At 35.9% G+C, this 20,207-nt stretch overlaps 2 protein-coding genes across 2 annotated transcripts; one reads left to right on the top strand and one right to left on the bottom strand.

Moving 5' to 3' along the window:
- The first annotated feature begins 410 nt into the window (after nucleotides 1–410).
- On the top strand, nucleotides 411–3,286 carry ptgr2 (prostaglandin reductase 2). The gene is made up of 9 exons (XM_039667523.2): nucleotides 411–580; nucleotides 705–823; nucleotides 1,063–1,254; nucleotides 1,347–1,517; nucleotides 1,668–1,877; nucleotides 1,967–2,088; nucleotides 2,661–2,748; nucleotides 2,832–2,871; nucleotides 2,974–3,286. The coding sequence occupies exons 1-9, from the start codon at nucleotides 541–543 to the stop codon at nucleotides 3,036–3,038; spliced, it is 1,047 nt and encodes a 348-aa protein (XP_039523457.2). The 5' UTR covers nucleotides 411–540; the 3' UTR covers nucleotides 3,039–3,286.
- A 3,171-nt stretch (nucleotides 3,287–6,457) lies between these two features.
- tmem62 (transmembrane protein 62) lies at nucleotides 6,458–19,074 on the bottom strand. Its single transcript, XM_039667536.2, has 14 exons — nucleotides 18,757–19,074; nucleotides 17,398–17,509; nucleotides 17,177–17,314; nucleotides 16,121–16,166; nucleotides 15,801–15,942; nucleotides 14,972–15,096; nucleotides 13,682–13,804; nucleotides 13,349–13,504; nucleotides 12,545–12,704; nucleotides 10,711–10,824; nucleotides 10,399–10,483; nucleotides 10,203–10,298; nucleotides 8,857–8,975; nucleotides 6,458–7,119 (listed from the first exon to the last, which is right to left on the bottom strand). Exons 1-14 carry the CDS (start codon nucleotides 18,931–18,933, stop codon nucleotides 6,799–6,801), a joined length of 1,914 nt encoding a protein of 637 aa, XP_039523470.2. The 5' UTR covers nucleotides 18,934–19,074; the 3' UTR covers nucleotides 6,458–6,798.
- Nucleotides 19,075–20,207: the final 1,133 nt, after the last annotated feature.

The raw sequence follows: 20,207 nt of genomic DNA, 5'->3' as shown, positions 1-20,207 counted from the left end.
TTGAAACTTCTGAAAGACTCCAGTGACAAAATTTATTCTCTATGTGAAGATGTCTCAAAATATTTGTCATTATAATTTGTAAAGCTTCCATGTAACTTTATTTTATGATTATATGAAGACTGAGGATAATATATTTGTGAATAACTTTGACGTGCCTTATGGACTGAAATGCCTTTGCTTAATTGATTTAATTTATTTGTTTTTTATTTTGTTTATTGAATTTTGTTCAATGTAACTGTTTATGTTATGCATATGAGTCTCCCAACGAGAGATTTTGTAAATTGCTTTTTTTTTGTAAATAAGTGTGTTCAATAAAAAAAAAAAAAAAAAAAAAAAAAAAAAAAGCACTTGCGACCAGTCCTTTAACTATCTTGCAGCCAATCAGACGAGCGCCTGGGCGTCATGTGATTATTTCAGGAAGAAAACCAGTCGCTGCGAGCAATTTTTTTTATTAATTTGCATTTTAAGAAGCATAAGTTCTGACTTAACTTATTATAAGCCTTAAAAAACGTTGGGTGATAAAATAAAAAAAGAAGGAAAATGTTAAATATAAAACGAGTTGTGTTGGGTTCTCGACCAGGTAAACCATGTTGATGATTTTGCTTAGTTTACACATAATTAACAATAACATACAGTGCACTAATCAGGCAGGGTGTAACCGTGGTGCAAGTGTTCAAGTTTATTGGTTTTCCTTGTATGATCAGGAAAACATGGTCATCCGGTTCCAGGGAATTTTCGTGTAGAAGAGATTGTGAAATCCACCGAGTTGAGTGAAGGGCAGGTGTTAGTTCGGACATTGTTTCTTTCAGTTGACCCTTACATGGTGAGACGACCTTCTTTCCTTCATTTATTCTTTTTTTTCTACTTATCTTTTATGTGGTTTGAGTTTTCATGAAGTAGCCCTACCACTTTATTCCATTCTCTATTAATTCTATTCTGTATATAGCACACCTGTACACATTTTTCTATTTTGTTTATATATATATATACTTTTCACTACAAATATCAAACTGAAATTATTATCAAGCATTAATTTATTCACTCATTTATGAAACAAACCAGCGCTGTCGCATGAACAATGATACTGGAGCGGACTACCTGTTGCCATGGCGATTAGATGAGTGTGTGGATGGAGGTGGAGTTGGTGTAGTCGAGGCCAGCAAGAACAAGGCATTATCTGTGGGCAATATCGTCACCTCCTTCAACTGGCATTGGCAAACCTACGATGTGATGGATGGCAGCCTTTTACAAAAGGTGTAATGTTTATTTGAGCAAGTTTGATCAACTAATGTATATGAATAATTGGATATGAGGCTTTATGATGTGTGGTGTACTCATTCTTGCAGGTTGACCCAGAGATGGTAGATGGACACCTGTCATATGTTCTAGGAGCGGTAGGCATGCCTGGCCTCACTGCTCTGTTAGGTGTGAGAGAGAAGGGTCATGTGACTGCAGGAACTCACCAGACAATGGTCATCAGTGGAGCAGCTGGAGCTTGTGGGTCAGTTGCTGGACAGGTAATGTGTGACTGACTGTATATACGAAACTGGCCTGTTCTCTGTATATACGAAATATATGGACTGTATATACGAAACTGGCCTGTTAACTTAAATCATTTTTGCTCTGTCCTTGCCATGTTATTTTAATTCCCCCCTCTATTGTTTAAGATTGCCAAATTGGATGGTTGTGAGAGAGTTGTGGGCATTTGCGGTTCTGACCAGAAATGCCAGACCTTGGTTACAAAGCTGGGCTTTACAGCAGGGATAAACTACAGAGATGGAGATATCAACTCAGCGCTGAGAGAGCATTGCCCCAGAGGCATTGATATATACTTTGACAATGTTGGCGGTCCCATTAGCGATGCTGTTATATCACAGGTACAGTCCTCACAGTATGTGCTGCCTTCTTAATTGGTCAATTTCGGAGGCTTGTTTTTCTGTTAAAGTGCAATACTCATGCTGTGTAGATGAATCCCGGTGGTCATGTGATCCTGTGCGGCCAAATCTCACAGTACAATAAGGATGTGCCTTACCCACCTCCTCTAAGTGAGCATACCCAAGATGCTTTGCGTCGCAACAACATTACAAGGTATTAGAGAGGTATTAGATTTCTGTAATTAATTGTGATTTATCCATTTCTTTTCTCAATTTCTGCGAATGAAATGAGTAATTATAGACATTCATCATTACAATATAATTGAAAGATTATCCTTTTTTGTTAACCTTTTTGACCCAGATAATAATAATAATAATGATACCAACATTTTACATACCAGTGAAATTAATTTAATTACACAACAAAAACTATTAGCCTAACTAATATAAAGTTCAAACATCTGACAAGTAAACAGTCTATAATAAAAGAAGTACAAATAAATAGATTACAAGTGATGGCACAAATGAATACAAAAGAATTAAGATAAAAATGCAACAAACACTGCTTTAAGATTGTGTGGTAGGTCTAATGGTAATATTCAGGTTAGAAAATAAATAGTGCAGAAAGTGAATAAAGTAATCAAATGTAAAATAACACTGCACAGTATTCACTGTGACCATTTCTACAAAAGTTATCCAATCAAGAACAGTGAGTGATTTTCTCTTGTTCTTTTGAAATGTTTTATTTGTTTTATTTATTTTTTATTAACTTGTATATGTTCACAGGGAGCGATTTGTTGTATTGAACTACTTGGAGAAACATGAAGAAGGTCTTATGCAGCTCAGTCGCTGGGTAAAGATGGGCCAGATAAAGGTAAATCTACCACAGTCATGTTTCCTCACATGGAAAGCATAACAAACCTTTGGTACACCATATTCCTCCTTTTCATTTTACAGGTGTTGGAAACTGTTGTAACTGGTATAGAAAACATGGGAGGTGAGAGTTTGTTATTGTCATTAATTTATCATGTGTACTCTCCATACATATTGAATGAACCATCCTTGTTTATTATATTAATACTACACTCGCATATTTCAGAAGCGTTCTGCTCCATGATGACCGGAGGCAACGTAGGTAAACAAGTTGTCACAATTTCAGAATGACACAAACATCTGCATCTGGAGGCCTTGTGGGAGTTTTGCGGTGTTGTTGTGAATCTGGGCTGGTAATACAAAGGTTACTAAGAAGCTAAATTTGATGTCGCTTCAGTGAGGCTGTCCCTTTAAGTGTGCTGGAAGGAAGTCACTATAGAGGTTTAAAATAAAATTAATTTAAATTAAAATTGGCCTTGTGCTAAATGTCCATTTTAAACTAATTTTAGTGTCTGTTTTCAGTAACATATCAAAAGTTTAACATAAAAAAAAGTTTGATTTAAAAGACTGCTTGAGGTTTGCCACTGAAAATGTATATAATTTGTTCATAAAATAATGTAACAGAATGTCTCAGTCTCACCAAGGTTGCATTTGTTTGATCAAAAATACAGTAAAAACAGAAATGTTATTACAATTTAAAGTAACCATTTTCTGTGTTTATATATTTTATAATGTAATTTATTTCTGTGATGACAAAGCTGAATTTTCAGCATCATTATTCCAGCCTTCAGAAATAATTATAATATGATGTTTTGGTGCTTTAAGAAATATTAAATATTTTTAATGTGGAAAACAGTGCTCCTTAATATAATTTTTTTTCAGGATTTTTTTTTTGGATGACTGTTTACTGTTACTTTTGATCAATTTAATGCATCCTTGCTGAGTAAAAGTTTTAATTTCTTTTTTTTAAATTGTTACTTACCACAAAGTTTTTAACATTATATGTGCCAGATATTCAATTTTGTATTGAAATGTATTCGTTTTGTAAAAAATGTATTAGATTTTTTTAAGACAATAAGGTTACAAACGAAAAAGACGCCACAAAATGTAAAAATCACAATATGAAACCCCTTTACTTTATTGTACAGTACATGAATACAGCCAGATAAATCAATCCCAATGCAAGATGATTCATAGGTGCAAAAATGTGACATAAATTGAGGTCATTTTCATGAGGAAAAGCATCTATGTCAGCTGTAAATCTGAATAAAGAATCTATTTATTTGGACATGTTTTGATCAATTTTTAAAAGTAAAATCTGAAGTAAATATGCATTAATCTTTCACTGAAAATCATTGTTTTTTGTATATTTGCAAACAGCACTTTCCAACATCAGTGAAACGACAAAAATCACATGATCACAGAAACAGAGAATGCCCATAAAAACAGTGCAAAACAACTGGAAGAAATATACATTACAACATCAATGTGGATGCATACATTAAAATAAGTTCAATACAGTAATTAAAACCAAATCACATATAAGCAGATATTTCATCATCAGACATTCAAAGTCCTATTGGTTCACCACAAATCTAGAGTAAATGTGGAATCTTCCAAAAATGTTAATTCTCAATATAATGTGCCTTAAAACTGCAACAAAACTCTTTCAAAATAACATTCAGGTAATTGAAAGACAAACTAGAGCAGCCTATTGTTCAAGTCTTTACTTTCCTGAGAGAGAACAGAGACCTTGAGTGACCTGACAAAACAGTGAATCCACCAGAAACTCTTTCAGTCACCCGTCAAGTGGATTATGGTGCAAAATACCTCAATGACAACACAAAAAATGCCCATTGTCCTCAGGTTGTTTGTGTGGTTTGCAACTGTGCAAAACTAACTATAAAAGAGCTGCTTGACAACATTTCTCTAATAAACACGTATCAGAATTGTGCACATTTGATTGTTTCCATGTGTTCAGCGTTTTATTCCATACGCTACATTGGCACGTGCCCTTTAGCAGTCTGGCATGTGTTTGGATGTGTATTATTAAGTGGTCATTAATGGATTAATTACGAACCATTGTGCATTGTACGAAAATGTTCTACATTCATGCTCATCTACTGTATATAAACATAGTGGTTTCTTCCTTTTGAGAGAACAGTCTTTTTTGGAATATGCATTTGAATGATTAATAGGTTTGAGTAAATTGTAGATAAAAATCGAGATCTTCCACTGCAGATGGTGGATTATAGTTTGGCAGTGAAGATGCTTACTTTGAGTTACATACCAAAACTTATTACACGACTCTGAAGGGTTAATTTACTTCAAAATCAATCAGTTCCTCACCCTTATGTCGCTCCAAACCCACAAGACTTTTGTTTATCGTTGAAACACAAATTAAGATATTTGTAATGATTACTGAAAGATTTCTGTACCTCCATTCAAAGGCCGTTCCCTGAAAACCTCCATGCTCTAAAAGGTTCAAAAAGGACATTGTAGCCCTCAATCGGGTCATGGGGTCTATACGACCCCAATCGACTTTTACTTAATAATAAAAAAAAAAGGTTCCCTTCATCTCAGTGGAATGTTTTGGAAGATTTTGTGACTTTTCATACATTATCTATCTATACAACACTTCTGGTCTTCGGGGTCAATATGACCCCACATTGAAATGAATGGGAAATGTGAAAAAAAATAAATAAATATATTTTTTTCACGTGTCAAAAAACTAAACAAAAAAACATCCGGCATAAATCTGAAAATTTTTACACAGAAATGAAGGCCTAGTACTAGAGCATAAATGCAATGTATCATAAAAAAAAAAATATTTCAAATGCAAGCTAATGATGTAGTTGAGGAATTGTGTGATATATGGATACAAAAGTACTTTATATATATCCAAAAACACAGCATTAATGAATAGATGAGAAGTAAACAAAACAAATGATATATTATTTGTATGATTAAAAATGTATATTTTTTGTACAATTACTCAATCAATTGTTGGGGTCGTGTAGACCCCGAAGCCAAGAAGTGTAAACAGTGAACGAAGACCATTTGAAGGTTAAAAGAAATGTACAGGTGTAATTTAGGCTTGTATTCACATAATGGAAACTGAGAACCAATGAGTATTGTTGAGCTTCTGTAAAAACATCATCTTTTGTGTTTCGAAGATAAACAACAGTCTTGCATGTTTGCAACAATTTTTGGGTGACCGAACCCTATAATTCTGACAACTTCTTGGCAATCTATGTCAAATATATTGCATAATGACCACTAAACTATACAATTTAACATTATTCCAGGCAATTTCATGTCCCTTGTGTGACGCTACAGTTTTTCCTAGCATAATAAAATGTGGGTATTTTGGTAAGTAGCCATGTAATGCTGGTTCTGATTGGCTGAACAGTGTCCCATTACGCTCACATACACAGTTCCGATCTGTTTGTTTGTTGGCGACATGCAAAGCTTGATGCTTCGGCTTCTTTTGAAATGGTGTGTGATTCCGCCCGAAAAAATTTGCGATAATGGCCAGCTTCGTCACATAAATTAACCAATAAATATTATTGTGTGCAGGTGTAAGAAAATTGAGAGAGATATATCATCCCCTCTTTACAGTGTGATATATACTTGAAAAAACATTTAAGAAGATCCATATTAAATGACCTCTCTGTGTAGAGTCAGTTTGGTGCACAATAATTAAGAAAATCATTATTCCTTTCTTGATTGCTCCTCACACATAAAAACAAACATAATTTGACAAGAACATAATGTGCAGATTATTAAAGTAATAGGTGTGCTTAACCACACACATCTGTTAGGACTTCACAATGAAGGGAACTGGCTATGTAGAGGAGTGGTTTTAAACGGCTCCATCACCCATATGGGATGATGACGACATCATCGCTCCATACAACGGTTTTGTATATTAACTAAAGTTGTTTTTAACGGTAAAGATTGGCAATTTGGTGACCGTAAAGACAGGAAGAGCTTGGCACAAAACAATGTCACAATGATACAGGCGAAGGCCCCTCTTCAACTGTCAGCGTCACAAAGGCCGGTTGGTCTTGCTGCCATCGGAGAAACGAGGAGGAGTTCCCCACCATGCTCTGTACACCAACAGCAGGCCCATGACAAAGGCCCAGGTACGTACGGGAGACAGGAAGAAGGCCAGTAGCCCGTAGGTCTCCAACAGGAAGTAGCAAGAATAGGCTTGCCAGATCATGAGGACCAGCATGCCGAAGTGTATGGCCAGAGTCCTCCAGCGGCAGCCCGGCCGGCAGATTTGCGAGCGGAAGTTGGTGCCGCGACACCTGTGGTGAAGACTCCAGCAGAGGTAATAAGTGAGAGGCATATTGAAGAAAAGCACCTGTGGATGACAGACGGCATGTTATGACTCATCTGTTATAGTTAGGGTTGGGAATTGTAAGAAAGTTTCTGGTTAAAGTTAGGAAAACTAACGTTTTTCTCATGCTGAACGTTAAAGGGATACTCCACTTTTTTTGGAAATAGGCTCATTTTACAACTCCCCCAGAGTTAAACAGCTGAGTTTTACCATTTTCGAATCCATTCAGACGATTTTCTGATATTTAGAAGAATATCAGTAACCAGACAGTTTCTGGTCTCATTGACTATCATGGCAGTCAATGAGACCAGAAACTGTCTGGTTACTGATATTCTTCTAAATATCAGAAAATCGTCTGAATGGATTCGAAAACGGTAAAACTCAACTGTTTAACTCTGGGGGAGTTGTAAAATGAGCCTATTTCCAAAACAAATGGAGTATCCCTTTAAAGGGTTAGCTTTAAAGTTTTTATTCTGTCATTAATTACTTGCCCTCATGGCGTTCCAAACCTGTAAGACTCTTGTTCATCTTCAAAACACAAACGAAGATCTTTTTGATGAAATCTGAGAGCTTTTTGTCCCTCCATTGACAGCTACGCAACTACTACTTTGACTCTTCAAAAAATTCATGAAGAGATCGTAAAACTAATCCATATGAATTGAGCAATTTTGGCCAAATTTTCTGAAGAGACCCGATCGCTGTATATGATGAACATTAAATTTAGGCTTTCATTCACATAAACAATCATCAACTCACATCAGTTGTGGTAAACAGAAGCTCAAGGATCTTCACTTGATGTGCGAGAACCAATGAGGTTCATTCTTGTGTTATGTGACACGTTTGAGCTTCGGCAAGAGGTTTGTTCTCACGCGTCAAGCAGGTTCGGTTGAGCTTCTGTTTATGTTCTCTGATCAATTTTTATATGGGGATAAAAGCCTAAAATCAAATCTGTTCATCATATAAAGTGATCTTGTCTCTTCAAAAGATTATTTTTTATGATCTCTTTATGAGCAAAGTGGTAGTCGCGTAGCTTTCAATGAAGGGACAGAAAGCTCTCAGATTTCATCAAAAAGACCTTAAATCATGAACAAAAGTCTTATGGGTTCTTAAAGTTGTGTGGAAATATATATTGTGTTAAAAAAAATAAAGGTTTTATTTGAGGTCTATTAGATGAGGCATTACATCTAGCAACATTCTCTTGCCCTTTACTGTCATTATCAGGGACTATTTTTTGGGTTGAATGATTTTGCTTTAAAAATAGCAACATATTAATACATATATTTTCAGCTTCCATATTTGTATTTTGTGGTAACCTTTTTTTTTAAAGCAATAAGGTACTTTGTGTTGTGCCTAACAATGCCCTTCAGCTGTGATTGTATTTCATTCATACATAAAGGCCTCACATTCTTTTTATCAAATAAAATGGTAAAAATCTAGTTAAGTTTATGTTAATGTAATCATAAGTTTATGTTTCCATGTCCTCGTATAGTGAGACAGCAGATGCTGAAAACACAACAAACTTGACGTATGTATAGTAGATGAAACTGTGCTGTTCATTCTCACAGAGACACGTAGAAAATGCAGGCATCACATTGAAGTAGCAGTCTTTTAGTATTTTTTTTTCTTAAACCGGTATTAATTAAACAGTCTGATTCTGTGACATTCAGCGTTGTACAGTCAATTCTATTTCTAATTTTGCACGTTTCTGGTTATTTCAGAAAAGAACAGGTTCTTTGTTCCCAACCCTAAATCCTGAATTACCTGCATGACTCCCACGACATATGTCAGACCGCCTTCAAGGAAATGCCCATCCACAAACACACCAAAAGCAAAGCCGGCTCCATTGTGTCCATCTATGACTTCCCCAATGAACCATGGACCTGAAAAACCAGCAGACAGAGCACAACGTTCCTTTTTCACAGTAATTGCAAGGACACGTTGCAACTGAGTTCATCCTGACATGTCTTCATTGAACTCTTTAGCAAACCAAGTAGGGCTGCATAAATTTATATTTAGCATGATTATTCATTTCAGGTCACTTCCTTTGAAGTGTGAGGTTTCTTCAAAATCAACAACAAAAGTGACACCTGAAAAACCAATCTGTGGATCTGACTGCTTAAAAGAACAGTCTGCCCCAAAATGTAAATTCTGTCTTCATTTACTCACCCTTTTGTGAAACAAGATATTTTGAACAGAAACACATTTGTGTTTTTGTTTTTTTTCATCCATACAATGAAAGACAACGGGGCTTGGGTTTTTTGGACCCCACTGACTTTCATTGTATAGGCAAAAAACATACACTTTTGTTTTTATAATAACAATATCTAATGTTGTGTTGCAAAGATGAAATACTCATACAAATTTAGAATAACACAAGGATGAGTCAATTATGACAGAAGTTTCATTTTTTGATTTGTGAACTGTTTAAAAAATTACCGCTGTTATGTTTTAGGTCAAAAATGACCACTTAGCTTATCTCTAATTTAAATGTACAGTTATATTGATTTGTAAACCCAAATTTTAAAATTGTAAATGGATACAGGAATTGTCAATTTCTGATCCAAAATAGATCCAAATAGTCTTTTCTGTGTAACCTGGTTTAACATCCGTCATGTCATGATATTATTGTACCAATGATTTGACATGCATGTATATATGTATATATTATATATATATATATATATATATATATATATATATATATACACATATAATATATATATATATATATATACATATAAAATATATAATATATATATTTTTTACTTTTCTTTAGTGTTTATTTTTTCAGGAGATGATTGATGATTCAGGAGTCAATGGTGTAATTGACACTTGCACAATTTTATTAGATTTCTTTTTAAGTTAATTCATTTATGCAGGTCAAGTGTTAGTTAAAGGCATTTATGAAACTATGAGAGGCAGTTATCTATATTATAACAATTATGCCATTATATATAATTCAGTCTCTCTTCTGAATGGTTGAATTAAAAAAAATACTTCTCTCTTTCTGTGTAATAAATGATCACAGGCTTTCTACAGTGGTAGTTTAAATAATTATGTTCCATCAATGTGCAAAACTGTAAAAGTGGTGCCAGACGATGACTTACCTAATGCTGTATACAGGTTGAACAGCAGCAGAGAGTAGAAGAACACGTTGCTCTTACTGACAAGATGCAGGGAGATCCACACTTGAGAAGACAGCCCTGATAAATTAGAAGAGTTTATAGTGTGAAATGTCGATTATGCTTTGGCACTATGAAGACAGGACAGAAGATTTGTTAAACGTTAAAGCAACTGAAATACCTCTTGTTGAAGATACAGGCATAAATCTGAAGAGTACAAGTCCACCCAGGTTTAGTAATATTATTGCCACAAAGGCGATCCGTGCCTGTGAGAACACAGAGATAAACAGTAACAGTAACTTTTATTGTTGTACTCTTGTCCCAGATCCAGACTTTCAGACATAAAGTTTGAAAAAAAACATCATACAAAATTATGATATGTTTAAAGCTTGGATCAACAACAACAAAAAAAGCTTTGAGTGAATTAACCACTCATTTGTCTATGGTGATTAATCTTTCAGCACCACACCATGACTATGTTGCAGTTTCCTACCAGTATGTAGTGGTCTGTAAGGAGGATGAAGGACTGCAAGAAGCCAAAGCTGGGGGTGAGGTCCTCCTCCAGGGTGAAGTGCTGTTCTCGCACTTTTGAGCGACCTGCCGAGTCCTGGAAAAGGGAGACAGAGAAGGGGTGAGAAAAGCTAACATTGGGCCATTCTCTTAAAATACCAGCAGTTCCACATTTAACCCTTTCACACATACGTTTTAAACATTCTAGCTGACCCCCCAGTGTGAGTTTTTTTAAGGCAGCCATTATTTTAGATCTTATCAGCGTTTTAAAATTATAAACCTTTATTTGTGGTTGCTAGGGTGTTCTTGTTGGTTGCCAGGGCGTTGCTATATGGTTGCTAAGGTTCTAAATGGTTTAATTGCTAAAGTGTACTGGGTTGTTGCCAAGGCATTGCTATATGTTTGCTTAGGTTCTGAGTGGTTTAAGCATGTTGCTTTAGGTTGCTAGGGTGTTCTTGTTGTTGCTAGGGTATTTCTATGCGGTTGCTAAGGTTTTAAGTGGTTTTAAGCATGTTGCTTTGCAGTTGCTGGGGTGTTCAGGGTTGTTGCCAGGGCATTGCTATGGGGTTGCTGAGGTTGGAATGGTTTAAGCATATTGCTTTGCAGTTGCTGGGATATTTTGGGTGGTTGCCACGGCGTTGCTATGTGGTTGCTAAGGTTTTAAGTGGTTTTAAGCATGTTGCTTTGCAGTTGCTGGGGTGTTCAGGGTTGTTGCCAGGGCATTGCTATGGGGTTGCTGAGGTTGGAATGGTTTAAGCATATTGCTTTGCAGTTGTTGGGATATTTTGGGTGGTTGCCACGGCGTTGCTATGTGGTTGCTAAGGTTTTAAGTGGTTTTAAGCATGTTGCTTTGCAGTTGCTGGGGTGTTCAGGGTTGTTGCCAGGGCATTGCTATGGGGTTGCTGAGGTTGGAATGGTTTAAGCATATTGCTTTGCAGTTGCTGGGATATTTTGGGTGGTTGCCACGGCGTTGCTATTCGGTTGCTAAGGTTTTAAGTGGTTTTAAGCATGTTGCTTTGCAGTTGCTGGGGTGTTCAGGGTTGTTGCCAGGGCATTGCTATGGGGTTGCTGAGGTTGGAATGGTTTAAGCATATTGCTTTGCAGTTTCTGGGATATTTTGGGTGGTTGCCACGGCGTTGCTATGTGGTTGCTAAGGTTTTAAGTGGTTTTAAGCATGTTGCTTTGCAGTTGCTGGGGTGTTCAGGGTGGTTGCCAGGGCATTGCTATGGGGTTGCTGAGGTTGGAATGGTTTAAGCATATTGCTTTGCAGTTTCTGGGATATTTTGGGTGGTTGCCACGGCGTTGCTATGCGATTGCTAAAGTTTTAAATTGTTTTAGCATGTTGCTTTGCAGTTGCTGGGGTGTTCAGGGTTGTTTCCAGGGCACTGCTGTGTGGTTGCTAAGGTTTGAATGGTTTAAGCATATTACTTTGCAATTGCTGGGATATTTTGGGTGGTTGCCACGGTGTTGCTATGCGATTGCTAAGGTTTTAAATGGTTTAAACATGTTGCTTTGCAGTTGCTGGGGTGTTCAGGGTTGTTGCCAGGGCATTGCTATGGGGTTGCTAAGGTTGGAATGGTTTAAGTATATTGCTATTCTGTGTTTTCTAAGTGTTTGCTTAAGTCTATGTATGATATTCTGTCTCCAGGTATTTCTTCCTTACAAAGTCTATGGGAATTTTGGCTCAATTTATCATCAACCAGACAGAATTTGATTGTCCAGTTGTTAAGAAAAATAATAACATACCTTTCCTTAAGTCGCATGGTTTGAGGGAATGGTTACACCCTAAAATTTCATGCTTAAGGTTGATTACCTACCTCCACTTTTACTCTGATAGTGTGCAGTCCCATAGCGTAGAGTGTTGGGTCCCAGAGCAGCACATATAAAGGACCCCCAGCGCTGAATGCTTTTCCCAGTGAAACTCCATCCACACTCACATACACAGCTGTGATCGGAGCTTCAGAAAAAGCCAGGACCCTACAGAACACGACACACATTCAGCAACAATAAGTGCAACTTCAAAATGTGGCATTCAGGGTATGACGGGACAAGCCAGTGTGAGGTTTAGATGAGAGACAATACTGCTTCATAAGTTTAGAGCTGCATGATTAATGGTTAAAAGATCATAATCTCGATTCGAACACCTACGCAATCTGTCCAATAAATCTTTGACCAAATCACACCGGAACATTCAAAAGTAACTTGGCGATTCAAATAGCAATTGTATCAATTACATTGTTACGCCAGTAGGTGGCGACAAGTGAATGTTATTAAATCATTCATTCACAAGATTAGTTAAAAAAAACAACTGCTGATTCATCCAGAAATAAAACAAGTTAAGTCTTTAAGAGTGAGTCATTGAATCATTCATTCTGCGTAGCTCTATGGAGGGACAGAAAGCTCTCAGATTTTATCAAAAAGGTTTTCATTTGTATTCTGAAGATGAACGAAAGTCTTACGGGTTTGAAACAAGTAAATATTGTACAACATTTTTGGGTGAACTAACCCTTTAACATTTAACATTAAACATGGGAGAAATTGTGATACTCATTTTATCGTGCAGCTCTAATCAACATTTGGTGAAGGTTCTTGAAGTTTCAAGAGGACACACACAGAGACACCTGATGTGCGTGGAACTGCGGATTCGACCCAGAGGCTCCACTCCTGGGTGAAGGTACTGTGCGTCTTTGGGATTGGTGATCAGCACAGCTGGCCAGTCCTCAAACGTCAAATCAGAGAAACTAAGCAGGTCATGGTCGAAAGCCAATATCCTGTACCTGAACCAAGGGAGAACTGCATGTGACTCCTTTTTTTTGTTTTTATATAAGAGTTAGGGCACAACAAATCATCTTCCACATATATCAGCTGTTGTTCTTGTACTTGTTCACGCAGTCAGCTATATTTACATCATGTGGCATTCCCTTGAGTGTGGACCTCGTTCTTTGTGAACTTACCTGCGGTTCTCCATCCAGTCTCCCAGCTCTAACTCCATCGTGCCTCCTTGATGTCGACTGTGCAGTACCGGCATGAAGCCTCCTAGTGTGTGTAAGTGCCCACACAAATACGCTACGGCTGTACTGTAAAAAAACACAACGGATGAAATTGCAAGGTTTAACAGAATGCGATGTGTTTGTACTGAAATTAATGGACTTATTGATTACCCTGCAATCCATTTGATTACATTTACTTAAGACACTGTGTACTGTGTACACAATAATGCCATGCCAAGACTGGCTGCTGAAAATTCAGCTTTACCATCACAGGAAAAAATTACATTTAAAACTGCTGTCTGTAACTTTTGGTGCTCTAGTGGTCAATAAACAGAACTGCATGCATCTTGCGGATGAACGGTGTAGCCGGAGCTACTTCTTTCCATTTATGTCTATGACGAGTCACGCAGGTATAAACACTTATTATAGGTGTACCGTAGTGATTCAGGATAAGACAAAAACATGGTTTGGAACATGAATTCATGATGTACACGCTTATATAAATTTTGGGGGGGAAAGTTACAGACTGCAGCTTTAATATTTATTTTCATTTATTTATTCGGTTTGGTCATTTACAGATCATTCAATCAATCAATCAAATCATCAAAACATTCGAAACATAAATACTATAGATGACCAGGTGCAGGCGGAAGCTAAAGAATATTTATTAAAACGTTTACTGTACACTGTAATCATATTTGACAACCTTATGCTGTTTAGTCAAAGTTTTAGATAAGCAAAAATACCCAAATCATATTTTAAAAAATTAGGGCTGGGCAACGATTAATCGCATCCAAAATAAAAGTTTGTGTTTACATAATATATGTGTGTGTACTGCGTATAATTATTTTGCATACATAAATACACACACATGCATGTATATATTTAAGAAAAATGTGTTATATACAAATATTTTTATTTTTTTATTTATACATAATATTTAATTGTGTATAAATATATATAAAGTATATACATGCAAATATTTCTTAAATATATACATGCATGTGTGTGTAACTATGTATATATACACAAAATGATTATACACACTAGACACATATATATTACGTAAACACAAACTTTTATTTTGGATTTGGATGATTAATTGTTGCCCAGCCCTAAAAAAAATATATATATCTCAAACAGTTTTGCTATTTATAAGCATACAGCAACACAAGTATATTTGATTTGGGCCAGATATCAGTGGGGGGAAACAATCGAATTGGATGACAGAGTTACTTTGAGATTTCTCCAAACCTCATGAGCTCTCGGATTCCTGGGAAGGGGGAGATGACAGTAGATGTGGTATAATGTCCAAACCAGATGGACTTGTTACTGCTCAAGCTCTCCTCTCTAAACGTCGCCAACATGTCCATCTGAGTCTATGGGGAACATTCACATTTCAGTCTAAAGAGAAAGTTGTCATCACGTTTACATAGAGCTGCACGATTCTGGATAAATTGATAAATCACGATTTTTTTGCCAGTTCTGAGCAGACAACTTAACAAAATAATGTAATGTACTAGAATTTCCAACGAAATGTTAATTACTGCAGTCTATTTAAAATGTTTAATTAATATGTATAAATAAAAAGAAAGAAAGAAATCTGTATGAATGATTCAATGACTAATACATTCATTACTCACTCATTTCATTACTGGATAAATCTGTATTTTTGAACAAACCTCTTGAATGAATGATTCAATGACTAATACATTTTTAACAGTCACTTGTCGCCACCTACTGGCGTAACGATGTAATTGATACAGTTGTTGAAGCGCCATGTTACTTTCAAACAGTGAGGCTCTATTTTGACCACTTGATTTACTTCCATAGACATTGCTTATATCCGAACTATAAACTTTTATCCCAGTAATTCTGTGATAATATGAATATTTGTAACATACTGTGTGGTTAAAAAGACTGTTTGTGAAAAGACTTGTCAAATGTTTAATAGACATAGCCGAATGGCTGTCATTTAGGAATAAGATTGCATGGGTGTTTGAATCGGAATCGCAAACTTTTAACGATTAATCGTGCAGCTCTACATTTAAATAAGCAAAGCTAAAATGAACATATCTCCTACTTGATTGATAATCCCAAAGAAGTTATAGGGCCGTTTGGGTCCAGGGGTCAGAGTGGCGTCGGCACAAATGAACGAGTAGTTCCCAAAGGGGGTTCTGTGTATGTAGTGGAAGGATCCAACTTTCTGATTGGCAGAGTACTTCCTAAGAATAAAACGGTTGACAACAAGTCAGTGTAAAACTTGTATAACTGGTCTGACTGGAGAAGCCATTTCACATGACTATTAGACGTGCATTTAAAAAAGTAAAGGGATTTTTTTATATCGAACCTTTGTGTAGCTTTAAAGCCATTATGTTCTGCATCCGTCATATTTGTACTGACCTGTAATAATTGTTCACACTCTCCAGAGAAACAATATTAAAGGCATCTGAGGAGACAAGAAGAGAATATTAGTCAAGATTTCCTGGAAATGGAAGAAGAGTGGGGACAAAATAACTGATAATGGAGCTCTTATTACATGGCTGGAAGCTTTTCGTAAATGTAACACCAGTAACAGGACCTTTGGGGAAATGGGATCATGGGAATAGGGGCAAAAATGATATGTGAGCCATGCGAGTTCATTAGAGATCCACTCCTCCTTAAGCTGATGCCATTTTTGTACCTTAATATTTATATACTTATACCAGAAGAAACATTAACTGTATGTTAAACACGTATTTTGTAAATGTAAAAGTGCAGCTTGAATGTTCATATAAATATCTCCTTTTGTTTATGACAGACACAAATAAAATATCATATGAGTTTGAAGAGTAGCTGAGTAAAATTGTTGTTATTGGTAATTAAAAGAAACCCTATAAACACCCCCAAATATATATATATATATATATATTTGATAATTATAATAAAGCTAAAACAATAAAAAAAACATTAAAAATGATAAAAACTTTAATATAAAAACAAAAGTGTTAAGTGTTAACCCAAAATATGAATATACTGTATACTCAAAACAATGTTGTCTGAATGATGACAGAATTTTCATTTTTGACTAAATTATCCCTTTAAATCAAGATAGGAAACTAGAGTAATGATAAGATGATAAGCAGCCTCATGATGGCAAAGTTGTCATTAATCCACTGAAGTTTGTTCTTGTGTCACAACAAGCAGGCAATATCCTGTTTAATAGAGCTGGGCTTCATTTCAAGTCATTAGTGCGACATAATAGTGTCCAGCTGTCTTTGCTTTAATTGTTTTATTGCCAACAGACACTGGGCCAAAGATGGAGATTTATTGTCCCTGATCAACAGTGACGTGCGCAGAGGAAACTTAATTCTGATCTTAAGATTCATAGATCAGGTTGGAAGTGTTACGGTTAACCTGTTCGTCAACAATCGATATTTTCGAACTTCATCCTTAATCATAAATCATAAAAATAATCACCATGATTTCCCCGAATGTCGATCCATTTAGTGCGTTCCAGCACTCGTGATCTTTTAAGGACGTTGTAGTAGGCCTGCCACTCCACTTCATGTTGAAGCGAGCCCATTTTATTCTCAGTCTTTGCATCTGTTAAATCCCCTGCAAAAGAAACATACGTGTTTGTGTGTTTTATGCTGCATATAAAATTTAATTCTATGTGTAAATAACATATTTTAGCTCACCTGTGGCCAGCACAAGATCAGGTTTTATCACATCGATAGTGTCACTACAGAACCTCTCGAAGTCTGGAATGCGCCCCGGATCGCGGAAACGACTGATATGGATGTCGGACACCTACACAGAGAAATCAGCAGGGTTGGAAAACAGTCCATAATGAGTTTCATGCAGTCCTTTGTGTAGTTAACAGTGAGTGTTGGACATCTCACACTTAAAACTTGCTTATTTATAGAACAAGTGTCACTGGCGTATTAGAGGAGGCATCTCTTATGTGTGAGTTAGCACACAGCTGAAGGAGATTTCATGTTTTACCATACAAACTATAATAAAAGGGCTTCATCCACACTGTACATACACATCAGACTGACATGCTTTTTGTTTCCAGGATGTCATACATATAGTAGATCAAAAATGCCAAATGGTCTCTCTCTACCTCTTATATAAATATACTATTTTATGACAAAAAAATGACACAAATTAATGTGACTATATGAAAGTCTACACTCAAATAAATGTTTCATCAAATACACACCAACAAAATGGTATAGTTAGAGTATGTTGTTGTGGAGTGTGAAGGACACACAGTAATTAAGCCTTCTGTTTCACTTTATTAAATTGTTCTTATAAAAATAACTATTCCAAGAGTCAAATCTTACTCATTGTTGAAGAACCAGTTATGAACTATACTATTTTCTATGTCAATGTACAATGAGCCAATATAAGAAATATAAAAGAAATTTATGATATGATAGTTTTTCACAAAAAAGACATTTACTCTAAAAATTACATTTTTTGCTGAAGTTGTGTCCCAGCATTAACATATTTTTTTTACTTAAATTGTGTAATTCTATTACAATACAATTCTATTACAATAGAATTTAAATCCTCTAAATTGTCATTAACGGAGGAGTTGTAAGCCTACCCAAGATGTCTTAAGACAATAGAAAAGTTACATATTAATATTAAATCAGTATACTACATTAAAGGATGGATTACACTGGAATTGTGTGATGTGTCCTTTGTATTTCATTTTTGTAACACCTACTGTATAAACCAAATATAACATGTATAGTCTTTATCATAACTATGCAAGAACTTTACTGATTCAAATACATAAACAATACAGCTACTATTCATTTACATTTATTATTCGTTTTCGATGTCATGCAACAGCTAATATTCCGACCTTTCGTGGTTAACCTTTACGCACATTAATCGAGGAATACATTATTATGGCAGAGCACAAAATAAAAGCCATTTCCCAATCGATCACATGATCACTGATCAGCTCATTGACGGTCTAATGACAGTGTGACACATTATCATGGCCTCTCTCATTCACTGCTTAGTGCTTAACAGTTTACCTGCACAAACCAAAATATATTGTCCCGCTGCCCGCTGGGAAACGGTGGGACGACCTTCTTGGACTGGTGTAAGCTGCGCTTCGGGTGCCAGGCGGTGTCATAGCTGTCAAACAGCCAGGAAGTGAAGCAGGCGAGCAGAAGCCCAACAATCATCAGCGCCGCGAACAGCCTGAGCATCCTGACGAAAATCACACTGCCTCTCCTCACGCGCTTCTCTTCTGCATGCCGAGGAGCCGAATGGGGAATTCAGACAGCCTCACATCCTCCTCGGTCACTCCGTTCACTGAACGCTAGACAGATGACGAGCAAATCAGCGCGCTGTAATTGCCAACATCATCATCATCCACGGGGAAACTTCCGGATGGCAGAGATGGAAGAGCCAAGGGCCGAGGGGGGCGGAGCTAAGATATACTTCTCGGCCCGGAAGTTGCTTCTAACCAGTTCACAGTTGATTCAAATATATATATATTTTTTTTAAATAAGGAGAGTTACACATGAATAATGAATTAAATCAGTTTACTAGATCAAAATCTTGATTAAGCTAAATAAATAAATTAAAATTAATATTTAAAACGCAAAATATTGTATTGCTAATGGCTAGGTCTAACCTGGCAAAAACTAAAACAAATGTGCTAATTTCATACCTTTCATAAATCAATCCTATTTTTTCTCTTTTTATATGAACACCTTCAAAGGAGTCAAAACAGCTTTGTAGGTCGATATAGGTTTAAATGTGAATATTGCAGTAATAGCCAAATGTACATTAATAATACATTAATGTTGTTGTAAAGTGCTATACTTAGCGAAAACTTTAAAATGTTATTTTTTTAAATTTCATGTTTATGACAGATTTGTTAGTTACTGTTAACTAAAACTACAGTAAAAATATTTTTTGTTCATTGAAATAAATATGAAATAAAGTATGAATATTTGAGTTTTAAAATCTGAAAATTAGAAATGTTGCCTTGGCAAATAAGCAAAATAGAATAATTTGATCTACTAGAATTACTAAAAATAAAATGTAAAAATAAAAACAATTATAAAGATATTAATAAAAACTATAATAGTATAATAGATAACTAAAATAACACTGGCCAATAAATATTTATTTGATGGCATTTATGTGTTATTTTGAATTTGATTGATCACCCCTGTAGAAGATTCAGTTTTCTCTCCATAAGAAAAAGCTAATAGCCCATTAATAACAATAGCCTTTCTACTCAATTTTGCACATTGCATTTAGGAAAGTCTGTAGGATGATGTTTCTGGTGTTTGATTGTTTTCTTTGTTTCTTTTTCGCTCCGTTGTTTGTACAGAACAGATTACAGACATGTGCTGCTGATCCCGGGCGATTGGCGAACCCCCAATTGTTATGCTCCTTATTCTTAGTCTGGGGTAAACTAGAAATGAACAGTTTGGAGACGTTGATGTACCCGTCTCCAGACCCAGAG

The sequence above is a fragment of the Pimephales promelas genome, chromosome 15, assembly GCF_988280905.1.
Source record: "Pimephales promelas chromosome 15, fPimPro1.hap1.1, whole genome shotgun sequence".
Lineage (NCBI taxonomy): Eukaryota > Metazoa > Chordata > Actinopteri > Cypriniformes > Leuciscidae > Pimephales > Pimephales promelas.
Note: the sequence above shows the minus strand (reverse complement) of the source record. Positions and strands in the feature narration are given on the sequence as shown.